The sequence below is a fragment of the Labrus bergylta genome, chromosome 2, assembly GCF_963930695.1.
Source record: "Labrus bergylta chromosome 2, fLabBer1.1, whole genome shotgun sequence".
NCBI classification, from domain to species: domain Eukaryota; kingdom Metazoa; phylum Chordata; class Actinopteri; order Labriformes; family Labridae; genus Labrus; species Labrus bergylta.
Window position 1 is genome coordinate 27,765,283 of NC_089196.1, and position 21,395 is coordinate 27,786,677.

Sequence of the window (21,395 nt, forward strand, 5' to 3'; positions counted from 1 at the left end):
GAGTTGGTGTTGGGTCCTGAAGCTAAACAAGTTGAGAACCACTGGTCTTGACCCCTCTCAGGGACCGTCTGCAAATTGCAACACCAAAACAAAAAGATGTTAAAAAAATATCAAATCATTCATCCTGGAGAGGTGAATTACCTGTAAATAAAATCACTGTATACATATATGATCTCATGTTGTTTATACTACACTTCTTAATTCGGAAGAATATGCTTTATCAAAACTCATTTTGAGTAATTTTTGACAGAAATAATTTTCAATAAATCCCATTTATAAGCTGTAGAGTGAAAAAGGTCATTAGGTCGGGGGTTATGTGATGCAGGCCTCGATGCCCTCTCCTCCTCTTTCCTGCTGCAGCTGAGAGTATGACTATGTTTAGGCACTCTGTCAGTGTTACAGCTGCAGAATGAGAGATGTTTGAGGGTTCATGTCCAGACAGAAAAAATAACTCAGTCCCTTCTGAATTTGCAAAATATGTACATAAGAATATGTGTGTTTGTCTTTGTGATCGTATGTGTTTTTGTTCAATTAGTGCACAATTATTGAGGGATCACGTTGACATGCTTTTATTCTCTCTATACAGACAGAAAGCTGCAGATGATGATCAGGAGAAGAGAGAGAGAGAGAGAGAGAGAGAGAGAGAGAGAGAGAGAGAGAGAGAAAGAGAGAGGGAGAGAGAGAGAGACAGAGACAGAGACAGAGTGAGAGAGAGAGAGAGAGAGAGAGAGGGATCAGCAGAGGTATAGATAGAAACCTTGCAGACACTACTGATTAAACTGAAATGTGTGAGATTGTTGGAATATTTATACATATACATATATATATAAATATATATATAAAGTAATGGTAAAATAGATGCATTATACTTTTTTTTATAATAATCTAATCATAACATTTTTAACAATAGAGTGAGAACAGGAAGTTCTTAAGTGTTTAAAACAGACATCCCCTAAATATTTTTGTTGTTTAACAATGTGGTCTCAAGTACTGTAGGTGTTATTACCTATTTTCGCCACAAGATGGAGTGTACTACTTTGTGAGTCCTTCTGTGTTTATTTCTGCATTCATTTGGATGCAAATAAGGAGACCACTCTGAATACAATGATATCAAAATAGAGGTTTTAAAAAAAAAGCCCCACAAAGTCTTCAGACCAACCACATCGTACTAAGCTAGATTTAATAAAAAATAAACAAATAGTTTGACACAGTGACAGTTGATAAGAGGTAAACAGTGCAGAATTACTTTGCAAAAAACTGAATCTGAAAATGTGAATTAATAATAATAATAATAATAATAATAAATTGTATTTATAAGCGCCTTTCAAGACACACAAGGACACTGTACAACAATCAACATTTAAAAACAGCGATGGATAAAAACAGCATACAATAAATAAATGAAATGTAGGACAGTGTAATTACAGTTAAAATGTTAGTGAGTAGGCGATCTTGAACAGATGGGTTTTGAGTCTGGATTTGAAGATGGGGAGAGAGTCAATGTTGCGAATGTCCGGTGGCAGAGAGTTCCAGAGCAGCTGAAAGCTCTGCCCCCCATGGTGCTGAGGCGGGCAAAGGGCACGGTGAGGTGGATGGAGGAGGAGGGTCTGAGGGAGCGGGCTGAAGTGGTGATGTAAAGGAGGTCAGACAGATATGGAGGGGCGAGGTTGTGGATGGCCTTGAAGGTGTACAGGAGGAGTTTGAAGACGATTCTTTGCTTCACCGGGAGCCAGTGGAGTTGCTGTAGGATGGGGGTGATGTGATGGTATGAGGGGGTTTTGGTGACAATACGGGCAGCAGAGTTTTGAACCAGTTGGAGCTTATGGAGGAATTTATGAGGGCAGCCGAAGAGGAGAGAATTACAATAAGAGCCGGTTGATGTTTCGTAAGTGGAAGTATGCAGACCGGGTAATGTTATTGATATGAATGTTATCCATCATTCAGTTCCTCTTCTCTGTTGAGTCGACTGTTTTCTGTTTCAGCTCATCTCCCTTCTCTTCTTTACTCAAAGCTTCTTCCTCATGTGGAGTCCAATCAAATGTTTTGGTTTAATATTTCTCTTCTTAAGTTTCTTCTTCAGACTCCATACTAACATCTCCCTCTTCCTCATTTTGGTACTGTTTTATCTTTTGGAGAAAATCATGTTTCTTCACTGTTTTCTTCCAAAGCCTTATAATCTCTACCTCTCTCCTGGTCTTCATTGCTCTCTTGTGTTTGTTGTGGTTTGATCCTCCATGTGACATGTTGAAGTTCATTATTCTATAACTCCTCGTCTTCCTGCAGTTCCTCTTGACCCTCAGCTCCTCTCTCTCTCTGATCTCTTCATTAATGGCTGAATGATGCAGCATCAGCTGCTGATCTTCCCCTCCTCATTGTAATCCTGTTTGTATATTTTCTTTCTTCCTTCGAGTTTCATCAATTTCAGCTCCTTCATCAGTTTTGGACCCCTCTTTCCATTCTTCTACTTTTACCTCCTCTGTGACTCCTCCAGCTTTTTTATTTTTTGTTTTTCTGCGTTCAGCTGCTCGTCTGATTCTTTCTTCTCTTTCCCTTTGATGACCTCTTCTTGATTTTCATTACTGTCTGCTCCTTTGTAAGTGTCCCCTGCCTTCTCTTCTGTTGTTTTAGTGAGGGTACTTTGATTCTCTTCTTGGTTTCTTTCTCCTTTATCCTCAGGTCTTGCCTGACTCCTCTCCTGTTTCCTGTCTTCTAAAAGAGGCTGGTCCTGAATTCCGTGTCTCTTCCTTCTCCATCTTCTGATCAGTGCTGATGTTTTGGGTTTGTACCTCTTTCTGTCCTCTACCAAAAGCCTCCTTTTAATGTCCCTCTGTAGCTGATTCATATTGAAATGGTGTATTTAGTGGTTTTATTCCATGTATGACATTTGGTTGAGGTTGGTAAGTCTCCATGTCCTCCTCCTGCTGCAGGTCCTCCTGACCCTCCACTCCTCTCTCTCTCATTTCTTTATTCATGTCTGAATGTTGCAGCATCAGCTGCTGTTCTCCTCCTTTGGATTCTGATGTTATCTTCTTGTGCTTCCTTTGGGTTTCATATGTGTCAGCTTCTTTATCAGTTACAGACTCCTGTTTCTCTCCACCTTTCCCCTCTACTTTGATCTCCTCTCTGATTCCTTTTGTCTCTTTCTCATCTTCTTCACTCACTGCCTCTTTCTGTGTCTCTTCCCTCGCCTTCTTCTGATCAGTGCTGATGTGTTTTATTTGTATTGAAAGTCCTGAATCTTCTCTAACTGGTTTCACTGTCTCCTCTTCACTCTCGTCTCCATCATTTGTTTCTCGTCTTTGTCCCTGTTCCTGCTCTTGGTTTGTTTCTTCTTCTTTTAGAATCACAGGTAGATCTGTTTCCTTCATTTCACGTTTTCCTGCTGCAGAGACGATGTCTTTTACTGGCTCTGGTTCTGTCACAATCTCATCTTCAGTCTCACTCTTTTCTCCTGTAGTGTCAGCATTGTTCTCTTGTTCTTGAACTGAAGTAAGTTGAAGTCTTTCTTCTACAACCTGAAATCCTGTTTTATCACTTTTAGATGTGACTGGTTTTTCTTCCTCAGTGTTTCCCAGTTTTTGTCTCTTTCTGGACGATGTCACTCATTGCCTCTTGCTGTGTCTCTTTCTTGTCTTCGTCACTCGTTGCCTCTTGCTGTGTCTCTTTCTTGTCGTCGTCACTCGTTGCCTCTTGCTGTGTCTCTTTCTGGATGATGTCACTCATTGCCTCTTGCTTTGTCTCTTTCATATCTTCGTCACTCGTTGCCTCTTGCTGTGTGTCTTTCATGTCTTCATCACTCGTTGCCTCTTGCTTTGTCTCTTTCATATCTTCGTTACTCATTGCCTCTTGCTGTGTCTCTTTCATATCTTCATCACTCGTTGCCTCTTGCTGTGTCTCTTTCTTGTCGCCGTCACTCGTTGCCTCTTGCTGTGTCTCTTTCTTGTCTTCATCACTCACTGCCTCTTGCTGTGTCTCTTGCTGTGTCTCTTTCTTGTCTGCGTCACTCGTTGCCCCTTGCTGTGTGTCTTTCTTGTCTTCCTCCCTCGTTGCCCCTTGCTGTGTGTCTTTCTTGTCTTCCTCACTCGTTGCCCCTTGCTGTGCGTCTTTCTTGTCTGCGTCACTCGTTGCCCCTTGCTGTGCGTCTTTCTTGTCTGCGTCACTCGTTGCCCCTTGCTGTGTGACTTTCTTGTCTTCCTCACTCGTTGCCCCTTGCTGTGTGTCTTTCTTGTCTTCCTCACTCGTTGCCCCTTGCTGTGTCTCTTTCTCGTCTGCGTCACCCGTTGCCCCTTGCTGTGTCTCTTTCTCGTCTTCCTCACTCGTTGCCCCTTGCTTTGTCTCTTTCTCGTCTTCGTCACTCGTTGCCCCTTGCTGTGTCTCTTTCTCGTCTGCGTCACCCGTTGCCCCTTGCTGTGTCTCTTTCTGGTCTTCCTCACTCGTTGCCCCTTGCTTTGTCTCTTTCTCGTCTTCCTCACTCGTTGCCCCTTGCTGTGTCTCTTTCTCGTCTGCGTCACTCGTTGCCCCTTGCTGTGTCTCTTTCTCGTCTGCGTCACTCGTTGCCCCTTGCTGTGTGTCTTTCTTGTCTTCCTCACTCGTTGCCCCTTGCTGTGTGACTTTCTTGTCTTCCTCACTCGTTGCCCCTTGCTGTGTGTCTTTCTTGTCTTCCTCACTCGTTGCCCCTTGCTGTGTGTCTTTCTTGTCTGCGTCACTCGTTGCCCCTTGCTGTGTCTCTTTCTCGTCTGCGTCACTAGTTGCCTCTTGCTGTGTCTCTTTCTCGTCTGCGTCACTCGTTGCCCCTTGCTGTGTCTCTTTCTTGTCTGCGTCACTCGTTGCCCCTTGCTGTGTGTCTTTCTTGTCTTCCTCACTCGTTGCCCCTTGCTGTGTGTCTTTCTCGTCTTCCTCACTCGTTGCCCCTTGCTGTGTGTCTTTCTTTTCTTCCTCACTCGTTGCCCCTTGCTGTGTGACTTTCTTGTCTTCCTCACTCGTTGCCCCTTGCTGTGTGACTTTCTTGTCTTCCTCACTCGTTGCCCCTTGCTGTGTCTCTTTCTTGTCTGCGTCACTCGTTGCCCCTTGCTGTGTCTCTTTCTTGTCTTCCTCACTCGTTGCCCCTTGCTGTGTCTCTTTCTTGTCTGCGTCACTCGTTGCCCCTTGCTGTGTGTCTTTCTTGTCTTCCTCACTCGTTGCCCCTTGCTGTGTGTCTTTCTCGTCTTCCTCACTCGTTGACCCTTGCTGTGTGTCTTTCTTGTCTTCCTCACTCGTTGCCCCTTGCTGTGTGACTTTCTTGTCTTCCTCACTCGTTGCCCCTTGCTGTGTGACTTTCTTGTCTTCCTCACTCGTTGCCCCTTGCTGTGTGTCTTTCTCGTCTTCCTCACTCGTTGCCCCTTGCTGTGTGACTTTCTCGTCTTCCTCACTCGTTGCCCCTTGCTGTGTGTCTTTCTTGTCTTCCTCACTCGTTGCACATTGCTGTGTGTCTTTCTCGTCTGCGTCACTCCTTGCCCCTTGCTGTGTCTCTTTCTCGTCGTCGTCACTCGTTGCCCCTTGCTGTGTGTCTTTCTTGTCTGCGTCACTCGTTGCCCCTTGCTGTGTGTCTTTCTTGTCTTCCTCACTCGTTGCCCCTTGCTGTGTGTCTTTCTTGTCTGCGTCACTCTTTGCCCCTTGCTGTGTCTCTTTCTTGTCTTCCTCACTTGTTGCCCCTTGCTGTGTGTCTTTCTTGTCTGCGTCACTCGTTGCCCCTTGCTGTGTCTCTTTCTCGTCTTCGTCACTCGTTGCCCCTTGCTTTGTCTCTTTCTTGTCTTCCTCACTCGTTGCCCCTTGCTGTGTGTCTTTCTTGTCTGCGTCACTCGTTGCCCCTTGCTGTGTCTCTTTCTCGTCTTCGTCACTCGTTGCCCCTTGCTTTGTCTCTTTCTCGTTTTCCTCACTCGTTGCCCCTTGCTTTGTCTCTTTCTCGTCTTCCTCACTCGTTGCCCCTTGCTGTGTGTCTTTCTTGTCTGCGTCACTCGTTGCCCCTTGCTGTGTGTCTTTCTTGTCTTCCTCCCTCGTTGCCCCTTGCTGTGCGTCTTTCTTGTCTGCGTCACTCGTTGCCCCTTGCTGTGCGTCTTTCTTGTCTGCGTCACTCGTTGCCCCTTGCTGTGTGACTTTCTTGTCTTCCTCACTCGTTGCCCCTTGCTGTGTGTCTTTCTTGTCTTCCTCACTCGTTGCCCCTTGCTGTGTCTCTTTCTCGTCTGCGTCACCCGTTGCCCCTTGCTGTGTCTCTTTCTCGTCTTCCTCACTCGTTGCCCCTTGCTGTGTGTCTTTCTTGTCTTCCTCACTCGTTGCCCCTTGCTGTGTCTCTTTCTCGTCTGCGTCACCCGTTGCCCCTTGCTGTGTCTCTTTCTTGTCTGCGTCACTCGTTGCCCCTTGCTGTGTCTCTTTCTCGTCTTCGTCACTCGTTGCCCCTTGCTTTGTCTCTTTCTCGTTTTCCTCACTCGTTGCCCCTTGCTGTGTGTCTTTCTTGTCTGCGTCACTCGTTGCCCCTTGCTGTGTCTCTTTCTTGTCTGCGTCACTCGTTGCCCCTTGCTGTGTGTCTTTCTTGTCTGCGTCACTCGTTGCCCCTTGCTGTGTCTCTTTCTTGTCTGCGTCACTCGTTGCCCCTTGCTGTGTCTCTTTCTCGTCTTCGTCACTCGTTGCCCCTTGCTTTGTCTCTTTCTTGTCTTCCTCACTTGTTTTCCCTTGCTGTGTGTCTTTCTTGTCTGCGTCACTCGTTGCCCCTTGCTGTGTCTCTTTCTTGTCTGCGTCACTCGTTGCCCCTTGCTGTGTCTCTTTCTTGTCTGCGTCACTCGTTGCCCCTTGCTGTGTCTCTTTCTCGTCTTCGTCACTCGTTGCCCCTTGCTGTGTGTCTTTCTTGTCTGCGTCACTCGTTGCCCCTTGCTGTGTCTCTTTCTTGTCTGCGTCACTCGTTGCCCCTTGCTGTGTCTCTTTCTCGTCTTCGTCACTCGTTGCCCCTTGCTGTGTCTCTTTCTCGTTTTCCTCACTCGTTGCCCCTTGCTTTGTCTCTTTCTCGTCTTCCTCACTCGTTGCCCCTTGCTGTGTGTCTTTCTTGTCTGCGTCACTCGTTGCCCCTTGCTGTGTGTCTTTCTTGTCTTCCTCCCTCGTTGCCCCTTGCTGTGCGTCTTTCTTGTCTGCGTTACTCGTTGCCCCTTGCTGTGCGTCTTTCTTGTCTGCGTCACTCGTTGCCCCTTGCTGTGTGACTTTCTTGTCTTCCTCACTCGTTGCCCCTTGCTGTGTGTCTTTCTTGTCTTCCTCACTCGTTGCCCCTTGCTGTGTCTCTTTCTCGTCTTCCTCACTCGTTGCCCCTTGCTGTGTGTCTTTCTTGTCTTCCTCACTCGTTGCCCCTTGCTGTGTCTCTTTCTCGTCTGCGTCACCCGTTGCCCCTTGCTGTGTCTCTTTCTCGTCTTCCTCACTCGTTGCCCCTTGCTTTGTCTCTTTCTCGTCTTCGTCACTCGTTGCCCCTTGCTGTGTCTCTTTCTCGTCTGCGTCACTCGTTGCCCCTTGCTGTGTCTCTTTCTCGTCTGCGTCACTCGTTGCCCCTTGCTGTGTCTCTTTCTTGTCTGCGTCACTCGTTGCCCCTTGCTGTGTCTCTTTCTTGTCTTCCTCACTCGTTGCCCCTTGCTGTGTGTCTTTCTTGTCTGCGTCACTCGTTGCCCCTTGCTGTGTGTCTTTCTTGTCTGCGTCACTCGTTGCCCCTTGCTGTGTGTCTTTCTTGTCTTCCTCACTCGTTGCCCCTTGCTGTGTGTCTTTCTTGTCTTCCTCACTCGTTGCCCCTTGCTGTGTGTCTTTCTTGTCTTCCTCACTCGTTGCCCCTTGCTGTTTGTCTTTCTTGTCTTCCTCACTCGTTGCCCCTTGCTGTGTGTCTTTCTTGTCTTCCTCACTCGTTGCCCCTTGCTGTGTGTCTTTCCTGTCTGCGTCACTCTTTGCCCCTTGCTGTGTCTCTTTCTCGTCTGCGTCACTAGTTGCCCCTTGCTGTGTCTCTTTCTCGTCTGCGTCACTCGTTGCCCCTTGCTGTGTCTCTTTCTTGTCTTCCTCACTCGTTGCCCCTTGCTGTGTCTCTTTCTTGTCTTCCTCACTCGTTGCCCCTTGCTGTGTCTCTTTCTTGTCTGCGTCACTCGTTGCCCCTTGCTGTGTGTCTTTCTTGTCTTCCTCACTCGTTGCCCCTTGCTGTGTGTCTTTCTCGTCTTCCTCACTCATTGCCCCTTGCTGTGTGTCTTTCTTGTCTTCCTCACTCGTTGCCCCTTGCTGTGTGACTTTCTTGTCTTCCTCACTCGTTGCCCCTTGCTGTGTGTCTTTCTTGTCTGCGTCACTCGTTGCCCCTTGCTGTGTCTCTTTCTTGTCGTCGTCACTCCTTGCCCCTTGCTGTGTCTCTTTCTCGTCTTCCTCACTTGTTGCCCCTTGCTGTGTGTCTTTCTTGTCGTCGTCACTCTTTGCCCCTTGCTGTGTCTCTTTCTCGTCTTCCTCACTTGTTGCCCCTTGCTGTGTCTCTTTCTCGTCGTCGTCACTCGTTGCCCCTTGCTGTGTGTCTTTCTTGTCTGCGTCACTCGTTGCCCCTTGCTGTGTGTCTTTCTTGTCTTCCTCACTCGTTGCCCCTTGCTGTGTGTCTTTCTTGTCTGCGTCACTCTTTGCCCCTTGCTGTGTCTCTTTCTTGTCTTCCTCACTTGTTGCCCCTTGCTGTGTGTCTTTCTTGTCTGCGTCACTCGTTGCCCCTTGCTGTGTCTCTTTCTTGTCTGCGTCACTCGTTGCCCCTTGCTTTGTCTCTTTCTTGTCTTCCTCACTCGTTGCCCCTTGCTGTGTGTCTTTCTTGTCTGCGTCACTCGTTGCCCCTTGCTGTGTCTCTTTCTTGTCTGCGTCACTCGTTGCCCCTTGCTGTGTGTCTTTCTCGTCTGCGTCACTCCTTGCCCCTTGCTGTGTCTCTTTCTCGTCTTTCTCACTCGTTGCCCCTTGCTGTGTGTCTTTCTTGTCTGCGTCACTCGTTGCCACTTGCTGTGTGTCTTTCTTGTCTGCGTCACTCGTTGCCCCTTGCTGTGTGTCTTTCTTGTCTGCGTCACTCGTTGCCCCTTGCTGTGTGTCTTTCTTGTCTTCCTCACTCGTTGCCCCTTGCTGTGTGTCTTTCTTGTCTTTGTCACTCGTTGCCCCTTGCTGTGTCTCTTTCTTTTCTTCGTCACTCGTTGCCCCTTGCTTTGTGTCTTTCTTGTCTGCGTCACTCGTTGCCCCTTGCTTTGTCTCTTTCTCGTCTTCGTCACTCGTTGCCCCTTGCTTTGTCTCTTTCTCGTCTTCGTCACTTATTGCCCCTTGCTGTGTCTCTTTCTCGTCTTCCTCACTCGTTGCCCCTTGCTGTGTCTCTTTCTTGTCTGCGTTACTCGTTGCCCCTTGCTGTGTGTCTTTCTTGTCTTCGTCACTCGTTGCCCCTTGCTTTGTCTCTTTCTCGTCTTCTTCACTCGTTGCCCCTTGCTGTGTCTCTTTCTTGTCTTCCTCACTAGTTGCCCCTCGCTTTGTCTCTTTCTCGTCTTCGTCACTCGTTGCCCCTTGCTGTGTCTCTTTCTCGTCTTCCTCACTCGTTGCCCCTTGCTTTGTCTCTTTCTCGTCTTCGTCACTCCTTGCCCCTTGCTGTGTCTCTTTCTCGTCTTCCTCACTCGTTGCCCCTTGCTTTGTGTCTTTCACCTCTTCCTCATTCGTTGCCCCTTGCTGTTTCTCTTTCTCGTCTTCCTCACTCGTTGCCCCTTGCTGTGTCTCTTTCTCGTCTTCCTCACTCGTTGCCCCTTGCTGTGTCTCTTTCTCGTCTTCCTCACTCGTTGCCCCTTGCTGTGTCTCTTTCTCGTCTTCATCACTCGTTGCCCCTTGCTTTGTCTCTTTCTCGTCTTCATCACTCGTTGCCTCTTGCTTTGTCTCTTTCTCGTCTTCATCTCTCACTGTCTCTTGCTGTGTCTCTTCCCTCTCTATCTTCTGATCAGTGTTGATGTGTTTTATTTGTATTGAAAGTCCTGAATCGTCTCTCACTGGTTTCACTGTCTCCTCTTGTCTACTCTCGTCTCCATCATTTGTTTCTCGTCTTTGTCCCTGTTCCTGCTCTTGGTTTGTTTCTTCTTCTTTTAGAATCACAGGTAGATCTGTTTCCTTCATTTCACGTTCTGCTGCTGCAGAAACGATGTCTTTTACTGGCTCTGGTTCTGTCACAAGCTCATCTTTAGGTTCACTCTTTTCTGCAGTTTTGTCCACATTGTTCTTTTCTTTAACTGAAATGAGTGGAAGTCTTTCTTCTTCTTCTTCATTCACAACATGAAATCCTGTTTTATCACTTTTAGATGTGACTGGTTCTTCTTCCTCAGAGTGTTTCTCATTTTTTGTGTGTTTACCTCCATCCTCACATGTCGTCTTCTTGTTTTCTGTGAAGACACAAAAGATGGAACAACTGGTGAAGTTTTTGAATAAAAACTGGCCTCATCATAAATGGATGTATGCAAATGAAACTAAAACTAAATGCTAATCACTTCTTGAACTCTAGTCTCCTCAATACATCATCAAACGTCTGCATGACTTCATAAAACCTTTAGGAGTCTTACAATCAGAAGACTGACAGTTTGTCACTTACTGAATTTCTTTTGTCTCCATTTCCACACAACAAAGATGATCGCAGCACAGCCAATCACAGCGCCGATAACAACATGAGTACGAGGAGTAGGGACCACAAAGAAATGATCTGAAATAGAAGAAACATTTGTTTGTATTTACTGTTTATCTTAATAATTACATCATTAAATAATTAATGACTTATATTTACCTGGAATAGTGATGTGCTTCTCTCTGGTCTGGTTGATCTTGCTCTGTGTGACTCTACAGGTGAACTTCCTCCCATGTCTCTCCACAGTCACTCTGCTGCTGACAGTGTAGAGACCATCAGGACCTCTGACTGTCTCAGTGGGTTCAGCAGAGAGGAGGTTTCCCTCGCCGTCCAGCCAAAACATCTCTGGCTCTGGATACCAGTCTGCAGACTCACACTCTAACAACACTCCATTGTTGTTTTTGGTCATCTGAACAACAGGTGAGGAGACCACACCTATAGAGGACAGGTTTCTTACATCATCATAAGATCTCTATTAAAGGTCACTTATTATGAAAATCCACTTCACCATGTTTCTCTAACTCTAATATGGGTCTCTAGTCTGTCTCCAAATCCCCCAAATTATGAGAAAAGTCCATCCTCTCTGTCTTCTGCCTGCTCCACTTTTTAGAAAATGTGTGCTCAAACAGGCTGTTTGGAGATTTCCCCTTCATGACATCACAAAGGGCAGTAGCCCCTCCCCCAGGTGGGTGACACTCCCAAAGCTAGGTGTTTGTTCTGCCCTCTGAGTCTGCCTTCTCACCGTAAACAATAGGACATGGAGCGAGAAAGCCCGAGTACACCCGAGCCCTTCCAGAGAGGGGGCGTGGTCAGACACAGCTCATTTACATTTAAAGGTACAGACACATGGTACGTTGCATTTGATTTGGGAAGTCGGCAATGTGGAGTTTCCAGTCTGATACGTCATCAGGAACGCCCCTCTGAAGTCAGAATTCCGACCTGGAAATTCAGAGAACCTTCAGTAGGCCGAATTAAATCCAACATGGCTGCTACGTGCCTCAACAGTAACGTTTAAGCTGTTTAATGGGGCTATATGTAACTTTCAAAAATACTGCATTTGTAGTGACACCGCATGGCCGTTAGGCGAACTGCACCAGTAGCCTGTTACTCGCTCTCCCTCGCGTGCTCGTCATACGTGCTCGTACGTACACAAACGAGCATCGTCATTATTTACCAGCATAATAGAGATAATAGAGCGGTGTTTTCTTCTTTTTCTAACTTTTCTTTTGACTTTTCTCCGTGTTTTACGATGTAAAAACACAATTACAGCCGTCGAATTTTACTGGACTTAAACAGTAACAGCCTTTCTGTGGAGTTATTACCCGAATAACTCCCCGGAGACAACAGTTTCAAACTTTGGGACTGCTTCGCGAGCCGGTTTACCCCCCGGAGAGGAGACGTAAACGGTGCGAGCGGAAACAAAAGCGAGGTAAACGTGGAGGCATAAGAGAGAGACTGGCTAAAATACCACACAGGTCCGCTCTTTCATCTCTTCTACTGGCAAATGTAAGATCTCTGGACAATAAAATGGACCATTACTACTGAGAGCTGTGCACCTACAACGTGAGGGACGGCTGTGCGTACATTCTCACAGAGACATGGCTGAACGAACGCATATCAGACTCCGCCGTTCATCTTGAACGATTCACATGCTACCGTTCGGACAGAATCCTGATTAAAGGAGGAAAAAAGAAAGGTGGTGGAGTCTGTGTTTACATCAGTGATTCTTGGTGTCGAGATGCTGCTGTGGTATGTAAACACTGTTCACCGCTGGCGGAGTTTATGATCATTAAGTGCCGTCCTTTCTATATACACATACCACATACCGACCCTGCTGGTTGCTGTGTATATTCCCCCCACCACCAACAACGCTGATAGAATCGACGCACTTTGGGAACTTTACAACGCCATCAGTGAGCAACAGACAACCCACCCAGACAGATTTTTCATCATCGCTGGGGATTTTAACCATGCAAATCTCAAGACGGTTTTACCCCACTTCCACCAACACGTGACCTTTCCCACAAGAGAAGGTAAAATTCTGGACATGATTTACACCTCAGTTAAAGGTGCTTTCAAAGCTTCACCCCTACCCCACATTAGCCACTCTGACGATATTAGTGTAATGCTAATGCCAGCTAAAGTCAAACCAGTTCTGAAGCAGGTATGTGTGTGGCCAGAGGGGGCCTCTGCTGCACTAAAAGACTGCTTTGATACCACTGATTGGGAGATGTTTAAGCATGCAGCCACCTACAACAACCACACAGACATTGAGGAGTATTCTGACACTGTTACCTCCTACATTAGCAAATGCATTGCTGATGTCACCACCACCAGAACCATCACCACCCGGGCTAACCAGAAGCCATGGCTGACAGGAGAGGTACGCGGGCTACTGAGGACCAGGAACACCGCCTTCAAAGCTGGGGATGCAGCCTGCCTGAGAACAGCGAGGGCCAACCTGTCCCGTGGCATCAGGGAAGCCAAACGCAGCTACACACTAAAAATAACCGGACACTTCAAGGACAGCAGAGACGCGCGGAGCCTGTGGCGTGGTATCCAGACCATCACGGACTACAAACCCAAGCCACAGACCTGTGACAGCAACACCTCTCTGCTGAACGACCTCAACAGCTTCTTTGCCAGGTTTGAAGCACACAACAGCACGCCCCCACAGAAGACCACCCCCCCTCCCCACGACCAGACCCTGTGCCTGACTGCAGCCAGCGTGAAGAGAACCTTCTCCAAGATCAACACCCGCAAGGCTGCAGGTCCAGACAACATTCCTGGCCGTGTGCTGAAGGACTGTGCAGAGGAGCTCAAAGATGTCTTCACGGACATTTTCAATGCTTCTCTGAGTCAGGCTGTTGTTCCGTCGTGCTTCAAAGCCACCACCATCATACTCGTTCCAAAGAAGCCCTCACCATCCACTTTCTGATGACTATCGACCCGTTGCACTGACCCCCATCGCCATGAAATGCTTTGAAAGGTTAGTCATGGCCCACATCAAATCCACCCTCCCCGCCACCCTGGACCCCTACCAGTTTGCATACCGAGGTAACAGATCCACCGAGGATGCCATCTGTTCTGCTCTTCACCCAGCCCTCACCCACCTGGACACCAAAAACTCATACGTCAGAATGCTGTTCATAGACTTCAGTTCAGCATTCAACACCATCATCCCTCAGCAGCTGATCAGCAAACTGGACCAGCTGGGGCTCAGCACTTCCCTGTGCAACTGGCTGCTGGACTTCCTCAGCGAGAGGCCTCAGACAGTGCGGGTCGACGGCAGCACATCAAAAACCCTCGTCATGAGCACGGGGGCCCCCCAAGGTTGTGTGCTCAGCCCCCTGCTCTTCACGCTGCTGACCCACGACTGCACTCCATCCTTCAGCAGCAACCACATTGTGAAGTTTTCGGACGACACAACAATGGTTGGTCTCATCTCCAACAACGATGAGACGCACTACAGGATGGAGGTCAGTCAACTGGCCACGTGTTGCAGAGACAACAACCTCTTCCTGAACGTCGACAAGACTAAAAAGGTTTTTGTCGACTTCCGGAGAGTCCCCACTCCTAAACCCCCACTGACCATCAAAGGTGCTGCTGTGGAGAGAGTGAACAGGACCAAGTTCCTGGGGGTTCACATCAGTGAGGATCTCTCCTGGACAACCAACACCACATCACTGGCCAAGAAGTCCCAGCAGCGCCTCTACTTCCTCCGCAAGCTGAAGAGAGCACGAGCCCCCCCATCCATCATGTGCTCCTTCTACAGAGGCACCATCGAGAGCATCCTGACCAGCTGCATCACTGTGTGGCTTGGGAGCTGCACTGCTGCCAACCGCAAGACCCTGCCGCGCACAGTGAAGGCTGCTGAACGGATTATCGGTGTCCCACTCCCCTCTCTTCTGGACCTCTACGGTACCCGCCTCACCCGCAAAGCAACCAGCATTGTGCATGACCCCATCCACCCCTCACACAGCCTCTTCAGCCTCCTGCCATCGGGGAGACGGTACCGCAGCCTGCGGGCCGGCTCCACCAGACTGGGAAACAGCTTCTTCCACCAAGCTGTCAGGAAGCTTAACTCTCTCCCCTCTCCCTTCCCTCCCCTCTGCCCCCACGAACGCTGGATGTTGAAACCCCCTCCTGTTTGCCACCAAGAAACTCTGGACTAAAAACTCTGAAGCTAACTATTCAAAAGTACACTTACTTTACTGCACAAGTTCACTTTTTCTTTAAATTTTATTGTATTTTATTTACTACCTTTTGCACAATTTAGAATTTATTACTGTAAATATTATTTATCTTATTTTTACCTCATTTTATTTATCAATTTTACGTTATCTTATTTTACCTTATTGGTTGTATTGCACCGCGGGACGGAGACAAATGAAATTTCAATTCCACTGGATGTCTGGCATATTTTAAAATTGACAATAAAGTTGACTTTGACTTTGACTTTGATCTTTGTAAGCGGAGCAGAGGCAGGAGGACGTTGAGAACGTGCATAAAATGTCACTTCTGGAGCTTTCGCGGAAAAAACTTTTTATTCAGGCAACACAGATGAACATCTACTTTTTCACGAGTTAACCGTTCGCTTATTAATGGACGATAAAAAACGATTGATCCATGTAAAAAGTTACATATAGCCCCTTGAGTAATTTTTGAGTAATTTAGTCAATCACACTGATAGTATTGTGAACACGTTGTCATGTTGTTTCTGTGTGCAAACTATCACGTCGTGTGTCGTTATCGTCTGGACAGATAAACACTTTGAAAGCACCAATGCAAGATTTGGATGCACATATCCTTTCTAACATATTCCTCTCTCATCAGCAGCAAATCCACAACCGCTGCATGAACATTTATTAAATAATCATAAAAACATGTCCTCTTACCTACAACAAGCTGAACAGTGGAGGTTTTTGACAATGCAGGCATGAAGCATTTGTATCCTCCCTCATCAGAGACTTTAACTTTGGAGAGTTTCAGTGAGATGTTTCCCTTCTCCAGCTCATCAATGAACACTGATGTTCTTCCACTGAAGGACGGATGTTTTTTAGTCTCCAGTTCTTTGCCTTGACGCCACACCAGGACAAATCTGGGGTTCAGGTCAGGTCTCGCCCACTCCACAGTCATGTCAAAAGCATTCATGACGGGGTCCAGGTGACATGGCAGAATAACGTCTTCACCCACCAATGAAACTACTGGCTGAGATGGAACGATCACCTCAGACTGAGCTGCAAATAAACAGGGATTATTTTTTTTATTCCTACAGCTCAGCAAATGTGAGCCATATGGTGTCATTAGAAGCACATACTTAAAGGGATACTTCACCCATTTGCATTAAGCTTTGTATCATTAGAAACCTGGTAGTATTTTTGAATGGTCGTGCATCCCGCCCTCATTTTCCCCTCAGATGGGAAATCTTTGTATTTCTAAGTCTGAAAAGGAGCTTCCAGTGACGCAAAATGACGTTTTTTGCATCACTGGAAGCTGTTGCAGTTAGCGGGGGTGAAACTACAACGCTAGTTCCTGATATTTTCGGAGCCCGGCCACCGCGAGCCTGACCGCGGGCCACAACACAAAACCAGCATGTGGGCAGCAACCGTCTCGCAGCTATATTGCCGCCGCTGCCAGCTCAGCAGCAGAGACATGATGCCTGCCTGTCGGCGGCGGTGAGGACGAGAAGCTGGGGCGGACTGGTAGTGTCGGTGCTCTCACTGTTTGCCTATGGACACAGACATAGAGTCTGTTTTCTGCCAGGAATTTCCAAGATCAATTCTGGAACAAACCTCTGAACCAGTTGAAGTAAATATGTCTGTAAATGTTTTTATTTCTATATTTCTACTGCTATATTGTATATTTTGGAGAAACTGTATCGATCGAAATTCCCTCTGGGATTAATAAAGTATTTCTGATTCTAAACTAGAGGACCTTAGTGGGAGGGGCCTGCGGTGCTGTGCATTCTGGGATTTTGTGTCTTTCATCCACATGAGCCAAAAAGACACTTTCTGCCTTTTCACAGTCAAGAAGGCACCAACTTCAAAATGTATTTCACAATTCTACTAAATATATGACCCAATGTCAATACAGATTCATGTTTCAACAGGTGAAGTATCCCTTTAAACTTCTGTAATTTAAATAAATTTTCATGTAAACTGTTTGTAATGTTTGCAACTTACCTCTACATGAGTTCATCAGGGCGAGGAAGACAACAGTGTAGAACACCAGGTCAGTGAAGGCACCATGCTGATAGTGAAGGGACCGTCTGCTGGTCATGTGAATCATCCTGGAGCTGTGAAAAGTAAAATACAGCATGATAAAACATTAAAAAAGACGATACTGAGGAGCACTTAAAAAGCCTCTTGCAGGTCGGAGACCACAGTTAATCAAACTGTAGGTAAATAAATGAACGTCAGTATGAGGTGATGGTGACCTCAAAGCCCTCAAGTTAATTTATTAGAATGGTTTATAAACATGATTTTGAAGGGTTGACTTGTTTGGGTTGTCAGAACAGAAATCTGTTTCTGGGTCTCTGAGACTCCACATGTGTTTTAATCATCGTTCTGAAAGTCTGTGATGTGATACGACCTCGTTTGCAAAACTTACCTCTGTGAATTTCTACATTTTCTTTACAAATCATAAACAAAAACATTTGAATTAGTCTTGTTGCACTTGTAAAAAGTTTGTTCAAACCAGCTTTAGAAAAAAATTCCACTTGCACTAACCTGAATCAATAACCCTTAATTAGCTACTAGTGAGTATTTTTAACTGCTCAGCTTGTAAGAAGTTGTTTATAATTCATATTAGTGGAACAAATAAACTGGACACTGAGCGTACATTCAGTTAAATATCATCAACGGACACATTTCTGCTTTAATAATCATATTTTATCAAAGTTTATCTGCAGAACAGCTCAGAGAAGCAAAAAAAACGGGGTAAACATCCACTGCACTCACTGAAGGTCTTTGTGCTATTTCTTCTTTTTATGTACTAACAAGAACACATGCAGTGACCATTGCTTCATATATTAAAGGGGACATATTGTGAAAAATCCAGTCTGACAGTATTTGAGGACATTTACTTGGGTAACCTGAGTGTCTACTGACCCACAACATGTGAAATAAATCCATCCAGTCCTTTATTTGTGGTCTGCAGGGTCACAAACCTCCTCTGGGGCTTGATTCATGTTATATTTTGACCAAAGCACAGCACAGATGTTTCATTTAGACCCCAGGGGAATGTTTGAAAAGATGAAGAAGAGGGATGATATGTCCTCTTGAAACACAAACTCGATGCCATGCATCCAGGTTTCTAGCTGTGTCTAATTTGAAACCCCTGTCCCTGGCTAAGCTTTGAGATAAATCCTCAGGAGGTGTGAGCATGAATGTCTGTATGACCCTCTCTGTATAATTATTAACAAGTCCTCCTGTGTCCTTCACTCTGCACGTTTTAAACAAACAGTTTAGTTTCACTTTGATTTGGAAAAAAAATCAGCGATAAAGTGAATTTAACAATATTTAAACATAAACGGACAGTTTGTCATTAGATAGACTTAAATGTTTTATATAAAGACCGTTTTTCTTTCCTGTCACCTGTGCCACTATATACACGCCCCTGTGTATTCAGTGTCCCTAGTGGAAAATAATATATTAAGATAAATCTAATTATACAACATGCCAACGATAAACACAAAATGGCTCCTACATGTTTTATATAAAGACCGTTTTAAATAATGAAGGCTCAGCAGGAAGTCCACCACCTCTCTGTCGTCACACTGTTAAAGTTTGTCCCGGTTACCGACAGAGTAAAAGACTAAAATCAAAACCAGCTGCTGGTTATAATCGGAGGTATTTGGTTTGAATATATTGATTCATTAAATATAAATAATATGACCAAAGGCTACATGTATTTTAAACTTAATGTTGTCCCGTAAACACATCATGGGAGCATCTGTTGCACAAAGAAAACAGAAAGTCTAGTCTGCGTGTTTAATCTTTAAACAAAGAGAGAACAAACATATTCAAACCTGTTGGATCGTTGTGGAAGTCTACCGAGGACTCTGATGGGTCAAAGTCTGATAAAAAGAGATAAGCAGATCCTCAGATCAACTGTAATAAAAAGGTGTGTTCACGTTTCATCGGCTTTATGAGCTTCAGTGAACGTAACCGTTCATACCGTTCAATAAAGGATTAAAGGCTTCAGAACTTCGATAAAGTTAGAAAGATATTCACAGATTCAGATTTCACTCACAGTAATGTAGACTGCTGGTGTTATGTCCAGAAATGCACCCCTCGCAAACAGAAATAATTTTCAATAAATCCCATTTATAAGCTGTAGAGTGAAAAAGGTCATTAGGTCGGGGGTTATGTGATGCAGGCCTCGATGCCCTCTCCTCCTCTTTCCTGCTGCAGCTGAGAGTATGACTAAGTATGAATAAGTATGTGTGTTTGTCTTTGTGATCGTATGTGTTTTTGTTCAATTAGTGCACAATTATTGAGGGATCACGTTGACATGCTTTTTTTCTCTCTTTCCAGATAGAAAGCTGCAGATGATGAACAGGAGAAGAGAGAGAGAGAGCGAGAGAGAGATCAGCAGAGGACGAGATAGAAACCTTGCAGACACTACTGATTCAACTGAAATGTGTGAGATTGTTGGAAAACATTTTGTTATATAACAACAAACTAATGGTAAAATAGATGCATTTTACTTTTACTTTCTAATAATAACATTTTTAACAATAGTTTGAGAACAGGAAGTTCTTAAGTGTTTAAAAACAGGCATCCCCTAAATATTTTTGGCATTTAACAATGTGGTCTAATTTTTGAGGAAATATTTAAAATACAGTGTTCTTCAATACTTTTGCTTTTTTTAATTGTAATAGCAATTTTCCAATTGTTTCCTTTGCTCCAATTATTGCCATTAATACACAGGTAGTGGTGAAGTCTTACGCAGATGCAAACAATGATTTTCCAGCCGTTATTAAAGTTGAGTTGAAGGTTTATTGAAGTGACTTGATGGAGATATGAGAACAAACAACATACCATTTCCAGTGAAGCGTAGCCAGTAGAATGAATGAATTGTAGTTTGTCTGAGTGCTGGTCTGAAACATGAATGCCGGTCTGGTGAGAACTGTCTGTGCTCCCCCTACCTGTGCCCTCCCTTTCCTGTCACCTGTGCCACTATATACACGCCCTCTCTGTATAATTATTAACAAGTCCTCCTGTGTCCTTCACTCTGCACGTTTTAAACAAACAGTTTAATTTCACTTTGATTTGGAAAGAAAAATCAGCGATAAAGTGAATTTAACAATATTTAAACATAAACGGACAGTTTGTCATTAGATAAACTTACATGTTTTATATAAAGACCGTTTTAAATAATGAAGGCTCAGCAGGAAGTTCACCACCTCTCTGTCGTCACACTGTTAAAGTTTGTCCCGGTTACCGACGGCGTAAAAGACTAAAATCAAAACCAGCTGCTGGTTATAATCGGACTCGGAGGTATTTGGTTTGAATATATTGACTCATTAAATACAAATAATATGACTATAGACGACATGCATTTTAAACGTAATGTTATCCCGTAAACACATCATGGGAGGATCTGTTGCACAAACAAAATAAAAAGTCTAGTCAACGTGTTTAGTGTTTAAACAAAGAGAGATTGTTTTTCAGCGTGTTATAAACCCAAAATGAACACATTGCATCAGGGATGTACCTGCTAACTTGCCCTGGGATCAGTGCATTAGAGAGAGAGAGAGAGAGACTTTAGATCTGTGTGTGTCAGGCCACAGCACAGTTTGCACTCATTAAGGTTCATCACAGATAAAACCTGCTCACATGAATAAGTTGCGGGAAGTCGCGGAAGTGTCTGAAAACGGTCTCATATTTCTGCGGGCAGATCTGTGACGACAAAGTAGACTATGTGCAGTTTACACTTGATAAACGTAAAGTGTGTCTTGAAATTGTGTCTTGAAAGGTGCGCATGCAATTCTCTCCATAACACCTGTTGTGACACTAACCCACCAAGACAGTCTAGACCAGTGATTCTCAACTGGAGGGTCGGGACCCAAAGGTGGGTCGGGAGCTGTTTTCAGTGGGTCATGTTCCTGGAAAAAACCTGTTCTTGAACAGTCTGTCAAGTGCTTTTTTTTTGTTTTAACATGTTTGTTTATATCTTCCATCAGGTGTTTTGCATCGTCTGAGCTATAACATTTGACAGAACCTGCAAACTTAAAAATTTTCATTAAATCAATCTGATTGGTTGAATTTGGTTAGAATTTGGGTCACGGTTTTTCAGGGAGGAGTTGGTGGTGGGTCCTGAGGCTAGACAAGTTGAGTACCACTGGTCTTGACCCCTCTCAGGGACCGTCTGCAAATCGCAACACCGGAAAAAAAAGATGTTAAAAAAATATTCAATTATTCATCCTGAAAAGGTGAATTAACTGTAAATAAAATCACTGTATACATAAATGATCTCATGCTGTTTGTACTACACTTCTTAATTCGAAAAATATGCTTTATCAAAACTCATTTTGAGTAATTTTTAATAGAAATAATTTTCAATAAATCCCATTTATAAGCTGTAGAGTGAAAAAGGTCATTAGGTCGGGGGTCATGTGATGCAGGCCTCGATGCCCTCTCCTCCTCTTTCCTGCTGCAGCTGAGAGTATGACTATGTTTAGGCACTCTGTCAGTGTTACAGCTGCAGAATGAGAGATGTTTGAGGGTTCATGTCCAGACAG

General features: G+C 45.2%; 1 protein-coding gene across 1 annotated transcript in view; it reads right to left on the reverse strand.

The window, feature by feature from the left end:
• Positions 1–3,561: 3,561 nt before the first annotated feature.
• The window catches only part of LOC110004105 (protein IWS1 homolog), a 36,739-nt gene continuing 18,905 nt past the window's right edge, over positions 3,562–21,395 (reverse strand). Inside the window, exons 2-8 of the mRNA XM_065962113.1 lie at positions 15,544–15,885; positions 10,805–11,080; positions 10,616–10,723; positions 9,417–10,409; positions 8,178–8,714; positions 5,994–6,335; positions 3,562–4,385 (exon numbers count right to left, since the gene is read on the reverse strand). Of these exons, the coding sequence (XP_065818185.1) occupies positions 3,562–4,385; positions 5,994–6,335; positions 8,178–8,714; positions 9,417–10,409; positions 10,616–10,723; positions 10,805–11,080; positions 15,544–15,885 (3,422 nt within the window). The remainder of the gene's footprint in view (positions 4,386–5,993; positions 6,336–8,177; positions 8,715–9,416; positions 10,410–10,615; positions 10,724–10,804; positions 11,081–15,543; positions 15,886–21,395) is intronic.